General features: G+C 36.0%; 1 protein-coding gene across 1 annotated transcript; it reads left to right on the top strand.

The window, feature by feature from the left end:
• Positions 1-25,659, top strand: LOC138694941 (uncharacterized). Its single transcript, XM_069819146.1, has 5 exons — positions 1-141; positions 11,758-11,847; positions 17,375-18,049; positions 21,104-21,395; positions 25,402-25,659. Exons 2-5 carry the CDS (start codon positions 11,766-11,768, stop codon positions 25,421-25,423), a joined length of 1,071 nt encoding a protein of 356 aa, XP_069675247.1. The 5' UTR covers positions 1-141; positions 11,758-11,765; the 3' UTR covers positions 25,424-25,659.
• The last annotated feature ends 434 nt before the right edge of the window (positions 25,660-26,093 follow it).

The raw sequence follows: 26,093 nt of genomic DNA, 5'->3' as shown, positions 1-26,093 counted from the left end.
CAGAGCAATCCCTCAAGAAACTCTGTCATAGTTGGAGTAGGCGGTAGTGGCTGTCTACCTGCTTGCTCGACTGTTGTTAAGAGCCTTCAAGAAGTTGTGTGAGTCTCCAGGGATAGCTCCCAGTTGCTGGTCACCAAACTTGTAAGTACTGCATACTAATAACAAGGCATGGATCTTGTGCTACTTCATTTTTCATCACAAATGAAGAGTCCACTGCAAGAATGATGGATGTCATTTGGAATACATTTTTCAGGAGAAGCAATTGAATGTTTGAAATGCTTAGCGCTCAAAGCTTAACTGCGATTTTCCAATCATTACTGGACAATGAATATCAGTGTTAATGTCATATAACTCTCTATGTACATTCTATATGTCTCAAGCTATGCATTGACAGTCTTGGTTAATTTTGGACAAGAAAGTGACATCCATCATTCTTGCAGTGGACTCTTCAAATAATACTGCATTTGTTATTTTTCTTTCGAACCGCGAAATTAACTAACAATTTAAAATCTGGACACTTCCAAAATACAAATTAGGGAAAGCATTTTGCAACTGAATCACATAATGATAACTTTATTAAGTTGTTTTTAAAAAGATCATTTTTCTCTGACATTTGAGTCTACGAAATTTGAAATACATAGGTTTTCAAGTAATCATATTGCTCACATGTGGATAAATAGAATAAAGAAGCTAATTGTTATATTTTTTGCTAGCGTACAGCTTAAAATTTCCAGCAACCACGAAATGTACTGCGAGTTTCTAAATGTTTTTCATGTTTTCATTTAACTACATCTACATGTGTAGATTGAGCTCTGTAAGTTATGTTCTTAATCTAAAATTTCTGTTTGTGTAATATTAATGTAGCTGTTTCTTATAGTAAAATTTAAACATAATGAATAAATATTTCCTTGTAATCAATTTAGCATCACTAGACCATAAGCCGCACTTCGATTATTGTGACGTTTTGTTAAGTGACCTAAGTTCTGAATTGTCAGTCAAGTTACAGCGAGCTCAGAATATGTGCGTCAGATACGTGTGCAACATCCGACGGTATGATCACATATCACCGTCCTTCGCAAGTCTCTCGTGGCTCCGACTTAAAGAACGTAGAACTTTACACTCTTTGTCTTTACTCTTTCGAATTCTGCACACTTCAACACCAAATTACCTTTCGTCTCGTTTCTCTTATCTATACTCTAACCACGACGTAAATACCAGATCACTTATCTGTGGCACGCTAAGTATACCTCTTCATAGAACATCTTGTTATTCATCATCTTTTACAATATCCACCTCGCGTCAATGGAATTCCTTGTCACAAAGTATTAGGGGCTGCAAGACAATAAACACCTTTAAGAACAGCTTAAAAGATAACCTTATTAGCATTTCACTCCAATCATACTGATTTAAACTATCACTGACTACATTGTTACTTTTTTCTTTAGACATCATCCTGATTGTGCTGTATTTTAATTGTCTCGTAATAATCTCTTTCTATTATCTAATATTATTTGAAATATATTAACATTCTATGTATTTTAGTTTAATTCTGCTACACAGTTTATTTCAGTGTTTAATTAATAGTTCATAGTATTTTGTTGTTTAATTTGTAAATAACTTTTGTATACATGTAACTCTCATCTCAATCAAATTGTTGGATTCTTTGTAAGTTCATGCATATGTATATACACTTTTTGCTGGTTGAGTGGAAGAGAAGGCCTTACGGCCTTAACTCTGCCAGCTAAAATAAATCATTATTATTATTATTATTATTATTATTATTATTATTATTATTATTATTATTATTATTATTATTATTATTATTATTATTATTATTATTATTATTATTATTATTATTATTATTATAAGCATGATTTGAATTAATATAAAATTGTTTCAATTTGTGTTATTTATTAGTGTTTTATACCCTAACGCAAATAATCGTTTTCTAAATACATATTTTCCGCAAGATTGTCCCACATTTGTCAAATACCATGAAGTACTAAATCTGTAAATTCAAAATGCTAATCTTTCATTTCAAAACTCTGAAATCGTCATTAAATATAAACCATAACAAAATTTGTTGCATTATTTGAAATTAAAACCAGAAATTCAAATTGTGACTAAAAGATAAAGTACTGTAAAGTATTGCATGTATAAATTCAAAATCTAATATTTAATTTTTAAAAAGTGCTGTAAACAGTAATAGTAAGAAGTGTAAACTGCAGGAAAATCGATTGTAAGCCTATTATTTAAAGTTAAAACCTGAAATCCACATTTGACTAACAGATGCTATAAAATACTAATTCTGTAAATTCAAAATGATAATACATCATTTCAGAATGCTGGTAACAAGTATAAATCACAACAAAATTGGTTGTATTATTTGAAATTAAAACCCGAAATTGGTATTGTGACTGAAAAATGCTATAAAATAATAAATTTATTAATTTAATATGTAATATTTCTTTTTAAAATTCTCAAATCAGCAGTAGTAAGAAGTGTGAATTACAACAAAATAGTTTGTATTATTTAATGTTAAAATTTGGATTCCATATTGTAAGTAACAGGCGCTATAAAAATTAATTCTGTAAATTCAAAAATTATAATCTTTCATTTCAGCATTGTTAAATCAGCATTATCAACAAGTATAAATTACAATAAAATTGGTTGTATTATTTGAAATTAAAACCCGAAATCCGTATCGTCACTAACAGATTCTATAAAATAATACATTTAAAAATTTAAAATGTAATCTCCCGCTAAAAATGTTGAAATCAATACCAGTAATAACCATAAACCACAAAAAAATTTCTATAGCCTACTCTTCGATTTCATGTTCTCAAGTCTATTTATTCCCTCTGGTTTAAAAATAAATACTTACTCGTACTTAATTATTGAATGTATTTTATTACTTTTTATCAATGAAGATTTTGGACCAATCACTTATTATAAATTGACACATTTGTCTCTGGAGATTTGGGCGTGGGTTCGATTTCCTTCAGGTTGCTTACCTGGTTAGGTTACAAGGTTGGGTTTTTTCCCGAGATTTCCGCCTATTGTAAGGCGAATCCTCTGTCTTACCTTGCCCAATACCATCTCACTATCGCTAGTAGTTGTTACAGTGTTGTTAAATAACAGCCCAAAATATATCTCTGAGGATCATCCTCTTAGACGGCTAACAGGATTGGTCGTCTGCGAAGAGGAATGTGTCATTTTAGTCCGTCTGTAATGAGGACGTAATCTCTATTTCAATTTTGGATTCGTCAAAGAATTCATTAAATTATAAAATATAGTGGGGGGGAAAAAGACAGCCTTCTCGAGCATCTGCATTAGGCTAATGTATTTAGAATCAATGATTTCATAATTAAATTTGACTACAGTTTTTGTTTTCTTTTTATAAATATTACATATTTATTCTACTGTTTTATTTGGAATATTATCTTCTTTCAGTATGAACAGTAACATTTCTTTTTAGTTTGCCAAAATATAAAGGAATAATACAGCGAAATCTTTCTAAAAGACCATTCCTATTAAGAGACCACCCCTTACACTCCAGAGAAAAATTTCTTTTCGAACGTACTTAAAAACCCATAATACAAAAATGCATTTTTACCTCCATTTGAGGACCACTCCTCTCCCCGATCATCGACCTGCAATTGAATAGCTGTTTTCTTAATTTTACCCCTGTTAAGAGGCCAGATATAAAAATTAAATTAGGGTAAAGATTGGTAATACTGTGATACGAATAATATTGAGAATTTATTACAATTTTACTGAGCGAGAGAAGAGCCGGTTTCGTGCAGCAACTTGTCCACGAACATTCCCTTAATACGTTGACGCAAAAAACCGATCTTCTGCTCGCTCAGTAAAATTGTAATAAATTCTCAAAAAGAAATGTCACAATATTAGCCATATCACGATATTACCAATCTTTACACTATAGTATATTATAATTTTACAATGCAGTAGTATAATGTATTAAATAGCCTAATTTTTTAGAACTTGATGACATACAGACGTGGACAAATTATTATCAAAATTGACGATTTTTATGATAATTCTGTTTACAAAATTTGACTTTTCAATTTAGACTACAGTTGACAGTTTTGCATATTTCCATCCTTATAGTAGACAGAAATTTGCAAAAATGTCAACTGTAGTTTAAATTGAAGAGCCGAATTTTGTAAAAATACATAATAAAAATCTTAAATTTTGCTAAAAATTTATAAATATGCAAAAATGTCAACTGCAGTCAAAATTGAAGAGTAAAATTTTGTAAAAATATAAAATAAAAATCTTCAGCTTTGCTAATAATTTGGAAATATCCAAAATGTGAACTGTAGTCCAAATTGAAGAGTTGAATTTGGTAAAAATATATAATAAAAATCTTCAGTTTTGCTAATAATTTGTAAATATGCAAAAATATCAAATGTAGTCCAAATTGAAGAGTCAAATTTTCTAAAAATATACAATACAAATCTTCAATTTTGCAAATAATTTGGAAATACGCAAAAATGTCAGTCTGAATTGAAGAATCATATTTTATAAAAATATATAATAAAAATCCTCAATTTTGCTAATAATTTGTCCACGTCTGTACTTGACTGTGTCTTCCAACGTTAAAATCAAATTTGACAACGTTCTTAACTATTCGTGCTGAATGTCCAAACCTTTAATCTTCTAAATATTGTGGAAATTTTTAGCGAGAATGATATTTTTTTAAGGGTTATGACAGCTGCATATGCACCTGTACGGTATATTGCTTCTTTGCTTAACACAGCGTTGTCAGACACAGCCTAAACGGAGCGGAGCGCTCCACTATAACTCGTTGCGTGCTCCGGTGCTTCCACAAACATAAGCAAGTTCACGCTCCGACTGGACGTCTCTAGCACCACAACCGGTTTCGGAGCTTACAACTCTGACACTACTGGCTTAACAGCTTAACAGTTTCATTTCTTCTCGTACTGTAAAGTTGTTACGACTAAAATGAGAAAAGTATTATTGCTGTAGGATCGATTTAAAGTGATTCGCGAAAGTGAAAGTAATTTATCTAAAAGAAAATTACCAGAAAAATTTAAATATCGTAAAACTCAGTATAATTCGGTTGTAAAGCTGGAAGAAAAATTATAACTGAGTAAAATTCAATTAAAAGACTGTGCGACTAGAGAACATACAAGTGAACTTCTCGTCTACTGAAGGATAATTGTGGAGTTTGCGAAGAAACCCGATCATTTCCAAAGCAGTATTTTTTTTTCAGGAAGTAGAAAAAACTGTATCGAGCCTTTACTTTACTCCAAAGTGAACGATAATTTTATTTGTCGTACATGTTACGTCTGTTGTAATGGTGTCAATAATCATGATTTTAGTTATTTTCTGTGCATTTCGTGGACAAAAATATTTTGGAAATGTCCGATTTTGTTTGGCAATATGAGGGAAATGTTCACTTTTGTTCGAAAAAAAGCTATTTGTCATTTATAACAGTAAAACATACATATCACTTACATCAACTGTATCATGGATAACGAATATAATATTACATGATAATTATGTAGTAAACATCGGTCAGGCAATCTTCCAGCAATAGGGGTCCAGAACACATAGACTTACATTACCAAATATATACATATAGTTCAATTGAATTTTGAAAATTTTCTTATGATTAGCATATTGTGAATCCCTTTACACTCTAACGGGAAAATAGAGTATGTGAATGTATAAAAAAGCAATAAATTACTATTATTATTATTATTATTATTATTATTATTATTATTATTATTATTATTATTATTATTGTTGTTATTATTGGTAATTGAAACACATACAGAATGTTGGAAATGTTCGTTTTTTGATACAAATAAGACAATGAAAATACTGGCATTAGTATGATATGAAATTATCCCGTTGTGATTGAAAATAGTGATTTTACTATACTAATTCTCTTGGAAATGACCGAGTTAAGATAAAAATAGTAACACATCCAGAAATGAAAAGTCCACTGCAAGAACGATGGATGTCATTTGGAATACATTTTGCAAGAGAAGCAATTGAAAGTTTGAAATGCTTAGCGCTCAAAGCTTAACCGTGATTTTCCGATCAATACTGGACAATGACTATCAGTGTTAATGCCATATAACTCTGTATGTACATTCTATATATCTTAAGCTATGCATTGACAGTCTTGGTTCATTTTCGACAAGAAAGTGACATCCATCATTCTTGCAGTGGACTCTTCAAATATGCCTCTCTAAAGATACTGAAACAGTACAAAAACTCATTTTTTGTTTCCGGTGGAAATGACCGTTTTTGTTAGCAACCTCCACAATGTAGAGAAGAAAATTGTAAAAAAAAAAAAAAAATGCAATAAAATGACGCAGCGTTCAATTTATAATTTTGTAAACCGAAAGTAATGAGTTACAGAATAATATTTTAAAAATATTCTGTACACAACTTATTATAATTAATAATATAATTCTAGTTCTTTTATTTTATATTATGTGCAGTAGTTTAACTCATTATTTGTCTAAAAAAGGACCTCCCCTATTAAGCAACCACCCTCTAAAAGACCAGTTCTACATATGGCACTTTCAACGGTCGTTTAATACAGGTTTTAATGCATTGCATAAAGCTCACATTCTATATTTCTTATCTTCAACGGATAACTAAATAAACCTCTGCGATAAGTAGCAAAGATGATATTTACGTGAAAAGTTTGAAACGTTGCGAGAGAGTGGTAATGAAATTCCACTGACCTCACGTTCGCGCAGAGGTTAGCAATGCCGTGGTGCTTGCGATTCCACGTCTGCGTGAGAATCCCGTCCAGACAGCTACTCTATATTCCAGATTTGTAGCATTCGGGAGCACCTTAGTCTGCCACGAATAGAGAATACTGCCTTGGCGGTCAAGGCTCTTTATTCATGATATTTCACACTGTCTGTAAACAAAGCGGCGCACCGCCAATCAATTCTTATTGAGCCTCCTTCCGTCCTGGAAGTCCTAGTTTATATTCCGTGGATGTATGTTAATTTTCTGGCAAAAAGCATGGTTTTCTCGGAGTATTTTGTTCTTCCTATCTTTAATGTAGTAATTTTTCATTCTTATGTAATCATCAGAGTCCCCAATCATACGTAAAAAAATCTCATTCAAATATAATCATATCATAAGAACGCCACAATAATGATAATTTTCCACTGAAAACGGTAACTATGAAATATATATTTTAACATTCACTAATTTTCCTATATCGCATCATCAATACTTCTTCGCCTAACTATCTCTCGGTGCGTTTTAATTTCTTATCCTCTTATTGCAGCATGGGTACTCGTTCTAAAAATGGCCCTTTATTATCTATGCCTTGCCATAAAACAGCTCACTATTCTTCCTCTTCTACAGTATCAACAATTCGTTTCTGGAACTCCCTATCCAGCTCCCTCAGGAATTGTCGAACTATATTGCAATTTAAAAGTGAATTGTTTAAACACGTGACCAGTATTCAGGTTTAATTCTCCTTTGTGTGTATATATGTAATTTTCCTCAGTGTTGTATAGTTATAATTTACTTTGAATTTGTTATTCTTATAATTTGTAATATTGGTTCACCTTCCGCTTGCATATTCATTGAGTGTAACTTCTAGCCTTATATTATTTTGTAATTATTATTTAATATGTTCGCATTATTTTACTCGACTCGTGCTTGTATAACTAGGCATATATACATTTTTATCAGTGTTCTTTAAATATTAATCTGTAAAATTGTATCAGCTTCTTTTGTTTCTGGCTAAGTGGAAGAGAAGGCCTGATGGCCTTAACTCCGCCAGAATAAATAAATAGATATTAACATTAGTAATAACAATAAAATAATAGTAGTAGTAGTAGTAGTAGTAATAATAATAATAATAATACTTATGGCTAATAATAATAATAATAATAATAATAATAATAATAATAATAATAATAATAATAATAATAATAATAATGCATAAATCTGTGTAAAAATATAACAGAGAAGTTGAAGAAATCCCTATGATTGCGTGTAACATCTATAGGCCTACAGGAATTAGGGTAATGGAATTTTGATGAATAAATATAATTTACTGTGAAATTTAAAGTGTGTCTAAAGATCGGATATGTTATATACATGAAATAAATGCACAGAAAATAACTAAAATCGTGATTATTGACACCATTACAACATTTAATCCTCCAATACCAAGAATGCACTAAAACGGAATGTACTAATAAGAGGACAAGTAGAGAACAGTATTCGAGCCTCAGATAATTCACAATTTTATTGATTACTATTATAGGAACATGAGAATAAGCTGTAAATATTGCTATTGTTATTTATCGATATGTTATGTAATGCCACCCTTCCTATAATCACGTATGTATTGTGCATCGTCTATTTCGCGTCCATGTCAAAGCACATCTGAATTACATTATTTATTTAAAGATATTGCAAACCCCACCTATTGATTATAATATACACTTCCAAGTAGGTTATGTATATAATTATACGCTGTCTCCTCTTCTTTATGAGATGGACTCGTTCACATTTTTTAGTTTACCGCATATGACGTAAGCGTTTCCAAGGCGACCACAATCGAATGACGCCAGTGTACGAAATCGTTCCATGAAACCCTTTCACTATTCTTATTAGTGTACCTATACGTCAAAATGTATGACATTAAATAATTTCATCTCAAGAAATTAAAAATAGCAGTAGTATTGTCATTTCAGAGTTGAGTTGAAAAGCATTATCCTCATCATTACAGTCAATAGTATTTTAAGGAATGAGTCGGACTTCTTGGTCATATAATCAACATGGCACAAGATCAAATAAAAGCAGCACAGATAAAGAAATATACGCTCGATCCCTATGTGAGAGAAGTAAATTCCACTTGTCATGATTCCAACAGAGATCGTTTGGAATTTTTATTCTAAAAAATACGCCTCTTTAACCATTGCGGTGTTATTTCTTCGCAATGAAAATAATACGAAAAATTTACGAAAACAAAAACATACACAAAATTGCAACCTCATTCAAGAAATTAAATTACAACTTTGTATACAGAACAAAAACACTCTAAAAAGCATCTCAACACACAAACAACACAAATAAACAAATATAATCACACAGGCATATACAAACTCAAATGCAACACCTGCAATAACTTCTACATAGGGCAGACAGGCAGATCATTTCAAACACATTACAAAGAACACATCATAGCCATAACAAAATCACAAAACACTTCCACATTTGCAGAACACATCACAAATGCTAACCACACCTACAGCAATATAAATACAGACATGGAAATTCTACACATTCAACCAAAAAATCAGAAACTAAACACACTAGAACAATACGAAATACCAAACAGACACACAAAAATACACCCTCATGATATTCTCAACACACAACTCAATTTCAGAATACACACACTATTTGACTCCACATTACACTACACAAACATGCCCCCACACGAATCACAATCAGAAGGCGCGAAAAACCGGTAACAACCAGTTCTGAAGATAACCTACAACAGGTTGAAACTAGTCAACAACAAGGTACCTAATTTTAACACGTGAAAATAAATACAAGCCATATTCAAGAGATTTGATCAATAAAAGGGAAAAATTTAAACTTTGAAGCTACCAAGAAACTTACAGCTTTAAATTCAGTAATTCCTTCCCTTCACCGTTAAATAAAGGATGATTCAAGAGAAATAGCCATACTTTCAGGAGTGACAGTATGGGTTACTCTAAGGAAAAACATTATTAAACACATTTTTTTTTTCTAAAAAATTTTGAAGGAAACCAATCGAAACCACGAGGAACAGGAACAGCGCAGGTGATAGTAAATTAAAAGATAGTTACCTGAATGTTATGTTTAATTGTCCATTTATCTTTACGTAAGATATTAAAAAATGCCACCTCCAACCTCGATGCACTTTGCAGCTCGTATAGCCAGATGTCGTGTTGCTAATTTGAGCTGGTTCACACGTTCCTTAAAACGCGGCCAAGCAATTGCTACCTAGTGTCCACTTTGCGATTGTATACTTCGACCTTTAGCCAACCACATAAACAATATCTAAAAGTATAAAATCGGATGACTTCAGTGGCCAAGAAATGACAGCATGACCGATCCAATGCCCTGGATAAGTTTCATTGTAATTTCACTACATAGGATGTATTCGTACTTAGTAAACTGCTACAATCTTTCTGACACGGACTCGAAGTCAGCGAATCAGAATGTTAAGACTTATGTCTTCACTCCTCCATGTACAAGTAACGTGCACATATGCAAATGGCCAACATGACAAAAGCAATACTACAACCTAATGTCATTTTGGTTGCGTCTGCATGAATGTGAGCAATTATACGGAGGGCAAAAAGGAAGCTCATGCCTGTTATATTTTTCAAGTAGCTGTTTATTTTATTTTAGTAGGTTATTTTACGACGCTTTATCAACATCTAGGTTATTTAGCGTCTGAATGAAATGAAGGTGATAATGCCGGTGAAATGAGTCCGGGGTCCAGCACCGACAGTTACCCAGCTTTTGCTCATATTGGGTTGAGAGAAAACCCCGGAAAAACCTCAACCAGGTAACTTTTCCCGACCAAGAATCGAACTCGGGCCACCTGATTTCGCGGCCAGACGCGCTGACCGTTACTCCACAGGTGTGAACAAGTAGCTGTTTCTCGGTAGGTAACCATTGAGAATAAGGCTTATGATTAAAAACGTCCACACTATCATTCCTCAACATATGCCCTTTCCTCCTGAATCACTCTGTATTCATTCATTCATATGTAGTACTACAGCCCATAAAGGGCCTGGGCTTCCTCAATCAATTGAAGCCATTCGGCTCTGTCTTGTGCCCATTGTCTCCATCTCCTACATCCAACTCTTCGCAGGTCATCCTTCACGTCCTGAAGCCATCTCAACCTTGGTCGTCCTCTTCTCCTGGGCGTCCGTATAGTGCTCATTTGGGTAATCTGTTTTCCGGCATACGCTCAAGATATCCAGCCATCTGAGTCTACCTCTCTTAATGAAGCAAACTATGTTCGGCTCTCCATACATTTCCATTAACTCTTTATTGGTTCTATTTTCTGAATTGACCATTTTCGAAATGAGGTCCATATATCTTTCTGAGAACTTTCCTTTCCCAAACAGCTAAAATATTTTCATTATTTGTTGTTAAAACCCAAGCTTCACTGGCATGCAGTCCACACCTGTGGAGTAACGGTTAGCGCGTCTGGCTGCTGCGAAACCAGTTGGCCCGGGTTCGATTCCCGGTGAGGGCAAGTTACCTGATTGAGGTTTATTCCGGGGTTTTCCCTCAACCCAATATGAGCAAATGCTGGGTAACTTTCGGTGTTGGACCCCGGATTCATTTCACCGACATTATCACCTTCATCCCATTCAGACGCTGAATAACCAGAGATGTTGATAAAGCGTCGTAAAATAACCTACTAAAAAATTCACTGGCATGCACGACTATCGGCCTTATAATGGTTTGGTAAATGATGAATCACCCTGTATATTCAGTTGAATTCGTATGCAGAGAGGTTGCTATGGTCTACAAATTTGAAATAAAACTTAAACTGGTGAACATGTGATAAAAATGTTGGATAAGAGACTTGGAAGACTACTAAATTGCAGAAAGAGCGGATCAAATACCTCCCAGACGGCCGTCCGACGTGTGGAAGGAATTCATAAGTAGACATTGATATTAATGTATTCCTTGTTGCAGGCTGTACAATGTTGCTGGTCAAGTGTCTCGCCTTTCTGCTTGTGGTCGTCGCTGCGAGGGCAGCCTCCATTCCCCTCGACGATGACTCAGGTAAGTTTGTGTTGCTTTTCTCCGAGAACTTAACACACAATATTTGCTACATTATTTTATCACTAAAAATTTAAGTAAAGTTGTCCTTTTCTTCCTCGTAGAAGCACTTAATTTTCAGAAGATTTTTCTTATTTATATATATTTTACAAAGCATTTTAATATTGAAGTGTACAGTAGAAGAATATAATTGTGACCGACGCGACGCTTTTTTTCAATGGATAGAGTACGCGCTTCCCACCCAGCCAGTCTAAGGTTCGATTCCCGATGTAGGCAATAGGAAAGATTTATCTTTCGTAAAGGTACGTTTTCCTCGGTGCGACTATTACGATGATCGTTCAACGATGATCGTGCAACGATAATCGTTGAGCACTATTTCTTTGTATTTTCTATGGAGCTGTTTCCCTCCGAGCGACCGAGGAAAACGTGCCTTAAACGAGACCGGATATTTGTCTCTTGTCATCATAATCACACTAACGAAGGCCACAAAATAATTTTTTGCACGTACAGGCTGCTAGTCTCAGTAGGAAAATTAACTCCCTTCCATAGTGGCTGGCTAAGTCCAACTATATTGATGCCCCCTGGTTTGTAAGAAATCAACAACTGCATCAAGAATTGGGAATTCTTCCACTAGAACAGTACATCCATTCAATGTCAAAATCTTTCTTCAACAAACTTCCTGGTGTTCCTGGAGCTGTGACATACAACATTGGAGCAAGATCTTGTCAGCCATCTCGACTTAAAAGGAAACTCCCTCAAGACATCCTTCTTAGTGATACTGACGACTCTTCATAAATTTAACACAGAAAATCATGATATTTTTATTCACATAAATGTTTAATTAATTAATTTAAATTAATTAGAGGAGCCTTTAGAGCCAACCTCAGCATGATATTCTGCATGTGATATTCCATAATTTAACAGTGGTCTGTATAGCAAGTTTGCTGGTCGACCAATATTAAACATAAAAAAAACTATATTGAGTTTTCCCTGTGTTATTTTATTGTTTTGTCCCGCGCCGTGGCGTCGCGGTCTAAGGCATCCTGCCTAGGACTCGCGTTACGGAATGCGCGCTGGTTCGAGTCCTCATGGGGGAAGAAATTTTCTCATGAAATTTCGGCCAGTGTATGGGACCGGTGCCCATCCAGCATCGTGATGCACTTGGGGAGCTACGATAGGTAGCGAAATCCGGTTGCGAATACCAGCTATAACGGCTGGGGGGATCATCGTGCTAACCACATGATACCTCCAGTCTGGTTGGATGATCGTCCACCTCTGCTTCGGCATGTGGGCGTGAGGCTAGCAGCCGGCTGGTCGGTCTAGGCCCTTCACGGGCTGTAGCGCCACGGATTATTATTATTATTATTATTATTATTATTATTATTATTATTATTATTATTATTTTATTAGGTCCTGATCTTAGTGTACACAGCGTGAAGCGTGTAAGGAAATCTCATAATACATCTGCGGAAGTAGACTAAGTGGAAATAAAACGGGAGTATACATAAACTACTACATTTAAATACATAAGTTACTGGATGACTCAGTGGTAAAACACTTGCATTCGGAAGACCAAGGATTCGGGTCTCGGGGTCAGCCAATCTGATTTGGATTTTTAATGGTTTTCTCGATCATAAAATAATTCAAGAACTACTTATTTAACAGGAAGTTCCGAATTCTTTTCCACTTCAGGTCTGCTGTTATCGAACATGCCAAAACAAAACAAAGCTAGACGCTTGGAAATCAGTGCTCTGCTAAGAGGATTTGGTAGCGAGCATTAGGAAAGAAGAAAATGTATTCTTCAGAAATAATGAGAAATTTTTCATTTGAAACACTTAAAATGTTTACAGTCACTCATTGCAATGCGTAGAGATTCGTAAAGTAAATTATAGTCAATGTAAATAATTTTGCTTTTACTATGATTTATTGTATTATTGTAATTTCCACCATTTATTTATCTATGTATGTAGGATATTCAATTACAACTTTGACGTGTGAGATAAATACGCCTATTAATAAATTATTTAATGTATATAATCCGGTATTAGAGACGGTAATACATGGAAAAAAACCTAGAAACGATTCTAAATGAACAAGAGTTAAAACATCAGAACGGAAATATATTTTATGTATTTCAATATTAACTCATTTTCAATTGTAAATATTCAAATTCTAATCCTTTCAATAACTTATTATATTATTTATTTCTAAACTCATTTTCACTTTGATAAAAGATGTCTACTTATTTAAAAAAAACGCAAATTAAACATTCAAAATTCTGTAAATAGAAGAAAAATAATGAGCATTGGTTTCTACTTATTTGGATGAAAAATATATTATAAAATAAAAAAAGTAGACCTACCTAAGTGAGAATAATCTTCCGTTAACCATAAGGTAATTTTAAATAAATATTTAGTTTGTTATTAAATCCACGTGACAGTAGCTATATTTTATATTGAGTAGTCACAGTCTAGTATATACAGTCACGAAGCTTGTGTTGTGAGGGTGCTAAGAACAATAGACTGTACCGGTACTATTTCGCATTGTCTGTAATGAGGCGATATTAGCGATCCTAGTGGTTAGCAACTATCTATGGATGCATATTTACTACGTATTGAGCTTCGTGACTGTATATAGTAGACTGTGGTAGTATTCTCATTGTTCAGTCTCCATAGCAACAAGTGGATGTAAGCACACGAAACGAAGCGAGGAGATGGGTCAGAGCTCTCCAATCAAGCGAAGCTAGTATGATCCATGTACACCTAACTTGAATTCATAGTAACCAAACGCAGGACTCTTAAAGTCTATCCCAGATAACATGTAATGAGGCGATAAATCATTATTATTATTATTATTATTATTATTATTATTATTATTATTATTATTATTATTATTATGATAGTAACTCCTTCCCTTTGCTACCAGCAGAGGTGAGGACATTACGTTCTATTTCAAAAACATTGCCCATATGAATTCACTACTCTGTAATGTGTATGTTATACTGTAAGAACAATCATACTAAAATATAAGGATGTGAGAAGTACTTCGTATGTTCCATGTACGAAAGTTGAATTAATCTAAACAAAATAAAAATGTATCCTACAGATGAAAAATCGACATTAAAAAAGATTACGTCAGAAAATAATACAGTAGGGATATTTATATTTAATAACTAAGTCTACGTACCTATTCAATCAATCACTAATATTAATGGAGTCTGTTTTCCCGTTATTTCAGCCATTTCTTCAAAAGTCATATTGTTCCTTCAATGAATTAAACACAATTAAAATGCATCTCTTCTCCGCATTTCTTAACGCTTTACCGGACTTATGTTTTATGATCGAGTTTTCTGCCACTACAAATCTCACTCACTAGGTCTATAATCTTCTATACTGTTTAAACTGCAATGTTAACACTACAATCCGGTAATATATTTATATTACTCGTAGATCTATATATACTGTATACGGTACACTGTTTACACATACACGCTCTAAACTAGGCCTATACAACTTATTATTATACAACTTACGCAAACATTTGGAGCAAATTACTTCGCGAGCACGCTCGACTGTGGGAACACAATGTTTCCTTCAAGGATAGTTACCACAACTCTAGGGGAGCTAGCGCATTCCTAAGTTTTCTCACACCCCCCAAAGTTTAAATAAAGAAAACATCATTAATTAAAATTAAGGCTATTATGTATTTATTTCACTTATGTAATTGGAAAAAGAACATCTAAACACTTTTATCTATATTATCTATATTCATATTACGATGATTGCAGTTCAAAATCTGTACTTTTAAAAAGTAAGTGAATTATGGCGAAGCAAGGGGGTAGAACGTAGTAAGAGGAACAGCAATGCTCACGCTGGAGACACGAAGAGACTACAAGGAGGGGGTGGAAGTTGTGTTTCCCTGTCAAGTTAACCGAGATAGACTTTAGTAACAAGCCAGTACAGCATGTTTTAAATTGTACAGAAAATGAAGAAAATACGAGCAGTTGGAGTTACACTTGCTTTTGAAAAACATTGTACATAAAAAAACTACACTCGTGCAAAATAGTACATTATGCAACGAGCCTATAATGGTAGTAATTAAGACGCGAGTATGTTTATGAAACGAGCGCAAGCGAGTTTCATAATTTTCATACGAGCGTCTTAATTACCATTATAGTCAAGTTTCATACGACTTTTTATGCTCGACCATATTTCTAACTTGAAATTATTCATAAGTATTCACGTTATTCTTATCTGACTGAGGAGGGGAACTGACCATGTGCAATACCTCGTAAATTGTGAGATGTGCGAGGACGCGAAAGTATTGATTTTTTCCGAGAAACAAATGTCGACATTGACCTTGATATAATCTAGAGCAAAATAAACATTAATCTTGATATAACCTTGAAATTGAATTAGACATTGAAAAACGAGATGACAAATTGAATTTATTTGAATATTATTTACAATTAACGCTAATTATTATAGTAACAGAACTAGTTGTCTTTCGATTGCATATCCGAGAATAATCGATACTTGCTCTTTCATATTGCTACAATGGTATTTTCTGATTGGTGGAACACCTGAACTTTAATGAATAGGTGTACTCTAATGAGGTCCATTAAAGGGCTGCTACAAGGTGTATAATTACTACATTTCGGCATGGTCGAGCATAATAGTAGTATGCGTTACAAGAGCGGTATGTTGACGTTTTCATGTTCGAGGAAAAGATTGAAAAGCGAAACGTAGTTGAGCTTTTTTAATTTCCGAGAACATGAAAACAAACATACCGCTAGTGTATCGTACATTATTTTGTGCGAAGATCGTTTATTACATACCTGAAAGAGGAATTTCTAATTAGTTGCAATGAAATCTCCATATTGGTTTCTGTTTAATGACGGCAACTTTCGAATACCAAAATATCTATCTTCAACATTGTTGCTTTAAAATGATTTCTGTGTTTACTATACTCCAGCAGGCCGTGATATACGTTTGTCTTTTTTTTCCCCCAGTCTATAAATGCGAACTTAAAACAAACGGTAAGGTTATGTAATGATTTATTTTTCATTTTAATATTTTAACAATATTATTTATATAACATATTGCAGTAATAACATCGGCATCTGGAATTTTGTTGATTTTTTCACGGCTTCCTTAATGTTACTTGCATCAGGAATGCAATAACTTTTGTGGAGTAGTAGAGTTTACTCAATTTTTTTAAATATTGAAAAACAATAATTAACATTGCAATTTAGGTGAAATTGCAGTGGTAAGTTTCCAATTTATAATTATTACTATGTTAAACGTCTCTAAAAATAATATGTTAATAGCCTAAAGCAGTAAAATGAATGTCGCGCTTAAGCGGTAAGAAGAGGGAGATTGTTATGCGTGTTACGTTGGGAATACTGAATGTGGTATTTCACACTTACCGCGTATTGGTTCTGTGCGGAAAACAAGCAAATACGCACGATCTCGCACAAAATATATTATAAGGATTCTATTAAAAATGATTGTCTCTCTTTTCCCTTTAGATATGATATATCTGGGCAGCCCAGTTATACTGACCCAAGTGCGTGAGAAGCGGTCTGCCTACCCTGGCAGGGCGATGATGTTCCACGGGTATTTCGGCAGCGCCGGCCACCCCTACCACAACGCCCCGCCGCAGCAGAGCTACGACAGACATAACGGCAGGTCGTACGATCCCCAGGGAGCCATGACGGCTTTCGCCGCGGGCGACGCGGTGTCAGCAGGATCTTCCTACTACGGCGGGGGCGGCGGCGGCGGGTACGATTGCAGCAACTGCAACGGCGCAAAGAAGCCCGCGCCCGCCAACGGGAACGGAAACGGGCATAAAAACGGCAACGGAAACGGGAATGGGCATGAGCATGCAAACGGGAACGGAAACGGGAATGGGCATGCCAACGGGAACGGGAACGGTAACGGATTCCACCAGCACGAGGTTCCCAGCGACGTGCCAATCGTGAACGAGAAGCCTGTTAACGGAAACGGTGCAGAGCAGAAGCCGCTTGAGGACGGATATCCTAACGTGAACGGCGGGAACGGGGCGGAGAACGAGGTGCCCCTGGAAAACGGCGGCGAGGAGGGCTACCTGGGGGACCAGCCAGCTGCAGAGGAGACACCCAAGGGAGAGACCCTGCCCCCTGCAGCTCCTACACCCGCAGCGGCGCCAGAGACACCCAAGAAAGGTACGAATAAGATCTTATCTCATGGGAATGAAATTTTACTATTAAAACTACACCTCTCAGTATAAGGTAATGACAAGAGTATTTCAGCCAGTACAGAAAATGTACTCTAAATTAGAGTTCATAGGAAACTATATAGAACTTGAAACATCAACACATAAAACAAAGGAAGTATTTCATTGAGACCAAAGATAATAACACGTTATCATCCAATAGAACAAGTGAGCCAATTTAATTCACAGGCCTACAATGAAAAACCCTTTTTGAAAATTTTAGCTGTCCCTTCCGTATTTTTAGCGTGCTAAAACAGAAAATGACACTTAAAATGCTACAACACGTACAGTTTTTTCACCTCGTGTTCCTATCTTTCTCTTCGTGTTCCCATCCTTCTCCTCCTGTTCCCATTCTTCTCCTCCAGTTCCCATTCTTCTCGTGTTCCCATTCTTCTCCTCGTGTTCCCATTCTTCTCCTCCAGTTCCCATTCTTCTCCTCCAGTTCCCATTATTCTCCACGTGTTCCCATTCTTCTCCTCCTGTTCCCATTCTTCTCCTCCTGATCTCATTCTTCTCCCCGTGTTCCCATTCTTCTCCTCCTGATCCCATTCTTCTCCCTGTGTTCCCATTCTCCTCCTCCTGTTCCCATTCTTCTCCTCCTGATCCCATTCTTCTCCCCGTGTTCCCATTCTTCTCCTCCATTTTCTCATTCTTCTCCTCCTGATCCCATTCTTCTTCCCGTGTTCCCATTCTTCTCCTCCTGTTCCCATTCTTCTCCTCCTGATCCCATTCTTCTCCCCGTGTTCCCATTCTTCTCCTCCTGTTCCCATTCTTCTCCTCCAGTTCCCATTCTTCTCCCCGTGTTCCCATTCTTCTCCTCCTGTTCCCATTCTCCTCCTGATCCCATTCTTCTCCCCGTGTTTCCATTTTTCTCCTCCTGTTCCCATTCTTCTCCTCCAGTTCCCATTCTTCTCCCCGTGTTCCCATTCTTCTCCCCGTGTTCCCATTCTTCTCCTCCTGTTCCCATTTTTCTCCTCCTGTTCCCATTCTTCTCCTCTTGTTCCCATTCTTCTCCTCCTGTTCCCATTCTCCTCCTGATCCCATTCTTCTCCCCGTGTTTCCATTTTTCTCCTCCTGTTCCCATTCTTCTCCTCCAGTTCCCATTCTTCTCCCCGTGTTCCCATTCTTCTCCTCCTGTTCCCATTTTTCTCCTCCTGTTCCCATTCTTCTCCTCTTGTTCCCATTCTTCCCGTGTTCCCATTCTTCTCCTCCTGTTCCCATTCTTCTACTCCTGTTCCCATTCTTCTCCCCGTGTTACCATTCTTCTCCTCCTGTTCCCATTCTTCTCCTCCAGTTCCCATTCTTCTCCCCGTGTTCCCATTCTTCTCCTCCTGATCCCATTCTTCTCCCCGTGTTTCCATTTTTCTCCTCCTGTTCCCATTCTTCTCCTTCAGTTCCCATTCTTCTCCCCGTGTTCCCATTCTTCTCCTCCTGTTCCCATTTTTCTCCTCCTGTTCCCATTCTTCTCCTCTTGTTCCCATTCTTCTCGTGTTCCCATTCTTCTCCTCCTGTTCCCATTCTTCTCCTCCTGTTCCCATTCTTCTCCTCCAGTTCCCATTCTTCTCCTCCTGTTTCCATTCTTCTCGTGTTCCCATTCTTCTCCTCCTGTTCCCATTCTTCTCCTCCTGTTCCCAGTCTTCTCTTCCTGTTCCCATTCTTCTCGTGTTACCATTCTTCTCCTCCAGTTCCCATTCTTCTCCCCGTGTTACCATTCTTCTCCTCCTGTTCCCATTCTTCTCCTCCAGTTCCCATTCTTCTCCTCCTGTTCCCATTCTTCTCGTGTTCCCATTCTTCTCCTCCTGTTGCAATTCTTCTCCTCCTGTTCCCATTCTTCTCCTCCAGCTCCCATTCTTCTCCTCCAGTTCCCATTCTTCTCCTCCTGTTCCCATTCTTCTCGTGTTCCCATTCTTCTCTTCCTGTTTCCATTCTTCTCCTCCTGTTCCCATTCTTCTCCTCCAGTTCCCATTCTTCTCCTCCTGTTCCCATTCTTCTCCTCCAGTTCGCATTCTTCTTCTCCTGTTCCCATTCTTCTCGTGTTTCTATTCTTCTCCTCCTGTTTCCATTCTTCTCCTCCAGTTCCCATTCTTCTCCTCCTGTTCCCATTCTTCTCGTGTTCCCATTCTTCTCCTCCTGTTCCCATTCTTCTTCTCCTGTTCCCATTCTTCTCCTCCTGTTTCCAGTCTTCTCCTCCTGTTCCCATTCTTCTCGTGTTCCCATTCTTCTCCGCGTGTTCCCATTCTTCTCCTTCAGTTCCCATTCTTCTCCCCGTGTTTCCATTCTTCTCCTCCTGTTCCCATTCTTCTCCTCGTGTTCCCATTCTTCTCCTCCAGTTCCCATTCTTCTCCTCCTGTTCCCATTCTTCTCCTCGTGTTCCCATTCTTTTCCCGTTCCCATTCTTCTCCTTATGTTCCCATCCTTCTAATCGTGTTCCCTTTCTTCTCCTCGCGTTCCCGTCCTATAGAATCCCTTTACGTTTTCACGTAGGCATCACCGCGGTCCTTTCTCCATGACCGACGAGCACTATGAGCCTGAAGATCCCATGGAAATAGCACTACCACCAGCAACTAATAACCACATACCACGGGGTCCAAGTTCGGCGGCGGCCGGTAGCTAACTCTATATCGAACGCAAGCCCGAAATAAGGGAAAGAAACGGAGGAAAGATGTGAGAGGGAAGTGTAATTATAATGGCGAAATGAGTTCGAAGGACAACGCCGGAAGTTACCCAGCAATTCTGTTTCAATTGATTGAAGGAAGATCTCGTAAAAAAACTTAATGAGACAACTCGTTCCAACCAGAATTTGAATCCGAGCCCGCTCGTTTCACGGTCAGACGTACTACGCAGTCAACATAGGTCAATGCTCTGCTATATGAGCTACAAATGAGCTTTGCATGCCTCGTCTTCCATATTCTCGGGTTTCATATTATATTATAATCATTATCTAAGCTGATTCAGTCGCACACGTGTCGCAGAATTGTATAATAATATAATGTCTGTGTTCCAGCACCAGCAGCAGATGAAGACGATGAAGAGGACGACGAGCCTTCTTTGTTCAACCAGGGCAAGGGACGAGGGCGCGGTCCTTACTACAACTCCTACTTCCCCATGGTGTTCGGCGGGTACCCTGGACACGGAGGCGGCCGTGGAGGCAACAGGGAGGAAGGAGGAGCTTACAATCCAGGAGTGGCCACCGCTATAGCCAACAGCTTCAGCACGGGAAGAGGCGCTGTGGCCACTAGTCACGCCACGGCCTATGGAGGCCCTCAGTTCCTGCCATCAGGCTACAGGAAGAACGGGTAAGAAGATAGGGCCCGGATTTTTATTGCCTATAAATACTTTTTAAATTACACAAAAAGATGACTGTAATGACATAAAAATCAACTAAAAACTAGTATCTAAAATTTACTTAAGAATTGCCTTTATTTTGATCTTGGTGTACAATCATTTTTCACTCAGTACAGCATTGCAGTAATTTATAAGCAACTTCCATAGATTTTTTTAATTTTTTATTTTAGTAGGTTATTTTACGACGCTTTATCAACATCTTAGGTTATTTAGCGTCTAAATGAGATGAAGTTGATAATGCAGGTGAAATGAGTCCGGGGTCCAGCACCGAAAGTTACCCAGCATTTGCTCATATTGGGTTGAGGAAAACCCCCGAATAAACCTCAACCAGGTAACTTGCCCCGACCGAGAATCGAACCCGGGCCACCTGGTTTCGCGGCCAGATGCGCTAACCGTTACTCCATAGTTGTGAACACTTCCATAGATGTGAAGAACTGGCGATTATCAACTGAAAGGGCTTTATATATCGAGAAAATCTTTTCAGCATCGACTCAAGACACAGGTGCAAACAAACTATAGGAGCCTAGTAGATATCCTCACGACATGACTGATGCTCAAGCCGCACCTCCGCACACCCTTTAAGGGGGGATATACGCCTTCAATGCTTTTAAGTACTAAACATTTGGTGCAATTCAATTTCTTTTTCTCAGCAATGGGTAAATCTATAATCCTGAAATTTTATACGCTCAATATACGCCTTTCTGCAATTTTATACTGTTTTCAGATTTAGCATAACTATTAGTCTACCGTTCAGGGATTAGCAATTCAAAATGGCAGCTGCATTTTGTATATTGAAATCCAGTTTCCTTGATAATTTCTGAGTGATTCTTTTTTTTTTATGTATTCCTGAATATCATATGACCAATATGACCTAGAACATAGATGTCCAATTGTAACTCGTACGAGGTAACCCCTGGCGTAAGCAACCCGCAGCGCATATTCTTTAAGGTCGTTTTTCCCATTTTATATGGAATGTTATTGACCTTACCAGACCATGTCTGACGTGCAATATCTCCCGGTTCTATAGGCGTTTTGACACCCATGACCTAGAATATTTTAAATATCTTCAACAGAAATATTTATTTTAATTTCTAGTTTAAAGTCAATTTATTTTTATTTTTTTAGGTCAAAAATACAAAAAAATTATGTGTTAAACCAATAGTTTTAGGTAGGTTTGACTACAAGAGTAAAATAAAATCCCACGGAAATTATCACTGTAACATCACAATCCAGTATGTACAGTCACGAAGCTCAATACGTAGTAAATAAGCATCCATAGATAGTTGCTAATCACTAGGATCGCTAATATCGCCTCATCACAGACAATGCGACATAGTACCTCCACAGTCTATTGTTCCCAGTGCCCTCATAAACTCAAGCTTCGTGACTGTATATACTGGACTGTGGTAATATCTTAAAAACTGTATGAGTTGCCAGGGAAACCGTTTGAACAAGCAAAAGTTACGGGCACCAATTTGTGTTTCTAATAACCCGTAACGGTAATAGTTTCACTAAATCTGAAAATAATATACAACTGCAAAAGTAGTGTATATTCAGCATAAAAATTTAAAGATACAGATTTATTCATTGCTGAGAAAAAGTGCTTAAAGATGTATGATAATAATAATAATAATAATAATAATAATAATAATAATAATAATAATAATAATTTATTTAATCTGGCTGAGCTAAGGCCAGTTGGCCTTCTCTTCCGCCCGACCAGACTCTAATTCTGATCGAATTACAATAGGCTTACAGTAGTGATTACATTAATATCTAGATCATAAAACAATACGAAAGTGAAGAATGAAACTGGAAGTAAATAACGTCTCCCATTAAAGGATGTCTTGTCTTTCACATCTATACTAATAATAAATCTGTAGCCAAAATTGTTCTGGTAATTTTCGATTTTCCAAAAATAATTCGTGTTAAAATGTATAATTAACCATCCTGAAACCGAAAATCGCTTTTTTGACATTTTTGTTTGTATGTCTGTCTGTCTGTCTGGATGTTTATTACCTTTTCACGCAATAATGGCTGAACGGATTTCGATGAAAATTGGAATATAAATTAAGTACGTTGTAACTTATATTATAGGCTATATGGCATTCAAAATACATTACTTAAAAGGTGGGGTTATAAGGGGGCCTGAATTAAATAAATCAAAATATCTCGCTTATTATTGATTTTTGTGAAATATGTTGCATAACAAAAGATTCTTTAAAAATGATTTCCGATAAATTTTATTCTATGCAAAAGTTTGATAGGACTGATATTTAAGGATATACAAGACTTTTAAAATAACAATATAATACATTTTCAGCGCCGCCTCAGATTATAGCGTTGTTGTTCCTGCAGTACCTCCCCAACGTGCAAAATATAAAATTTTTGAGTAGGAAGAAAAACACACATTTATTCATTCCATGGCAATGGTACATAGGAGATCGTGAATTCTTACTTTTTCGAAAGAAAGAAATATAATTACATATCACTATATATGCTGTATCACTATTTAAGTTATTTGAAGAGTTCAGAACCATAATGGGCCAAGCGACATTTACTGATGACGTAGAAAACTAGGGTTAAATTAAGTTATTACCATAATTCAATGGAAACATATAGCAAGTAATATAAAGTTTACACAATAAAACTAAATGATGTCAATTGTCATTAAACTATGGTTCCATGTAATAACAATTAAGAAAAATGTTAAAGGAATTGTCATTGCACCAAATGAGTGGTCTCTGGACCAAAATGACCGCATTTTAATTATTTAAATACAATTTAAATTAAGTAACATATTACACGATTTATCCTTTTATCAAACACGAAAGTTCCTTGGATCAAACGTCCTATTTTAATTATGTAATTACTTTATATTTATTTCTAACGGGTGCAGCGGAGCGCACGGGTACGGCTAATGTTAAAATAAAACTGAACACTTGCGGTTGGACCAACCCAAATTTAAAGCAAAATGAAGCAAAATGTATGTAGGGGGAGAAGGACTGTCACAAATTTTCGAAAATTACGAACGTTTAATTTTGAAGCTTATGAAAATGAATTTTTTAATACAGTATTTTAATAATAACGCATTGGAACTAGCCAAAGATAAAAAAAAAACTTGATTTTTCTTTAAAATAGCATTAAAATTTCTTATAAACCTTAAAAAATGTCATATGCAGGAGAAATTACAAAAAAAAATGATCGAAAGGAATGGTTTCATTTCACTCCTTTTGATAAGAGCCTTGTCTATCTTCTGTATATCATTGTCCTATTATCATCAGAAAAAAGATGCAAAAGTCATCGAAATTCGGACCTTACTTATAAACACCACTTTTTTTTATTCTTCTTGTCATGCATTACGATATATGTGGTGTTTAGGAACGGAGTGTGATTATAGAACGAATTATGAAAAATAAAGCGGTTCAGTTTTGGAGGTCAGCTCTCAGTGTCAAATCCTGCCGAGAGGTCATTTGCCATTCGGTTCAAAATCAGAACAAGTCCTTAATAGTAAAATTCCTTCTCTACGCCCAATATAGCCTAGCCAATTTAGTCGTCTGCTTCTGACTACAGCTGTGACACCAAGTTCATTGAAAATACTTCCGATTTCCTATTATTTTTTAAATACTGTTTTCTAGTACGATTCTTCTATGTACAATCCGTGTCACTGTTTTTGGCGTGTGAAATAAGTAATAGGAACGTTAAGTGCTAGTGTCTTACCTTTACCATAGTCAGTCTGACAACTGTGTTTGGTAAATGGCTGATGTGACGTGTATAGGAAGTGGTACAATTCTCACATGCTCACAAACTGGGAACTATATATCTAGGACACACGCCAAAAACGCTGGTGCCAATAATATTTTATTTTCATTGATGTATATATATATATATATATATATATATATATATATATATATATATATATATATAAAACATAACAAAAAATTTGTTTTTCAGCTCAAGAACACGACCCCATTGACAGAGGAAAGCTGACGTAAGGAGCTAGTTTTGAAGCTGAGGAAGGATGCCCTCGAACAGAACCATCCAAACGTATTAATATAGTGTTCAGAAGAAAACAGAAGACAGTGAAGTTGCAGTTAACTTCAGGTCCTCTCGTCGAGGATATATTTTCTCCCTTAATTTTACTTGCCAGGATTTGTGAGATTGCTGACTGCTAGACATGGTCAATGTGATTCATTATCAAATGTGATGAAACGATGTTTCTCTTTTTTGTACTTCAAGGCCAAAAAAATGGCTAATTCTTAACACAGAATTTACCAAATGACATTAATATTCTTGGCCTCCATTCAGGAATACAGTCATTTTCATTTAATATCTTTAAAGTATGAATTTTGTATATTAAGTGCAAAGTTCTGAAATAATACTGAAGTCTAGACCGCAATAACGGTTGCTTTTAGTAAATACACTATTTTAAATTACAATTTCTGTTAACTATACACCCATTGTCATATGTACACGTGATGAAAAATTCTCGTCTTCTCTTTGAGAAATTTCTTGTTACATAAAGTGAAATAGAACTTTAATAATCCTTTGATTTTTTTGTAACTAAATTTGTCCTCTCTTTTTAAATGTCTGAAAAAGTAAGTGTAAGTGAACTACTGAAAAATTATATATATATATATATATAT

This window comes from Periplaneta americana, chromosome 2 (assembly GCF_040183065.1).
Source record: "Periplaneta americana isolate PAMFEO1 chromosome 2, P.americana_PAMFEO1_priV1, whole genome shotgun sequence".
Lineage (NCBI taxonomy): Eukaryota > Metazoa > Arthropoda > Insecta > Blattodea > Blattidae > Periplaneta > Periplaneta americana.
The sequence above is the reverse complement of the archived record's forward strand: the minus strand, read 5'-3'. Positions and strand labels throughout refer to the sequence as shown.

What these genes read in the sequence shown, in the direction of transcription:
- LOC138694941 (XM_069819146.1), top strand. Translation starts at nt 11,766, where the DNA reads ATGTTGCTGGTCAAGTGTCTCGCCTTTCTGCTTGTGGTCGTCGCTGCG. An exon ending in TCCCCTCGACGATGACTCAG is followed by an intron (nt 11,848 to 17,374) that starts GTAAGTTTGTGT and finishes TTTTCCCTTTAG; the next exon opens with ATATGATATATCTGGGCAGC. An exon ending in GCCAGAGACACCCAAGAAAG is followed by an intron (nt 18,050 to 21,103) that starts GTACGAATAAGA and finishes TCTGTGTTCCAG; the next exon opens with CACCAGCAGCAGATGAAGAC.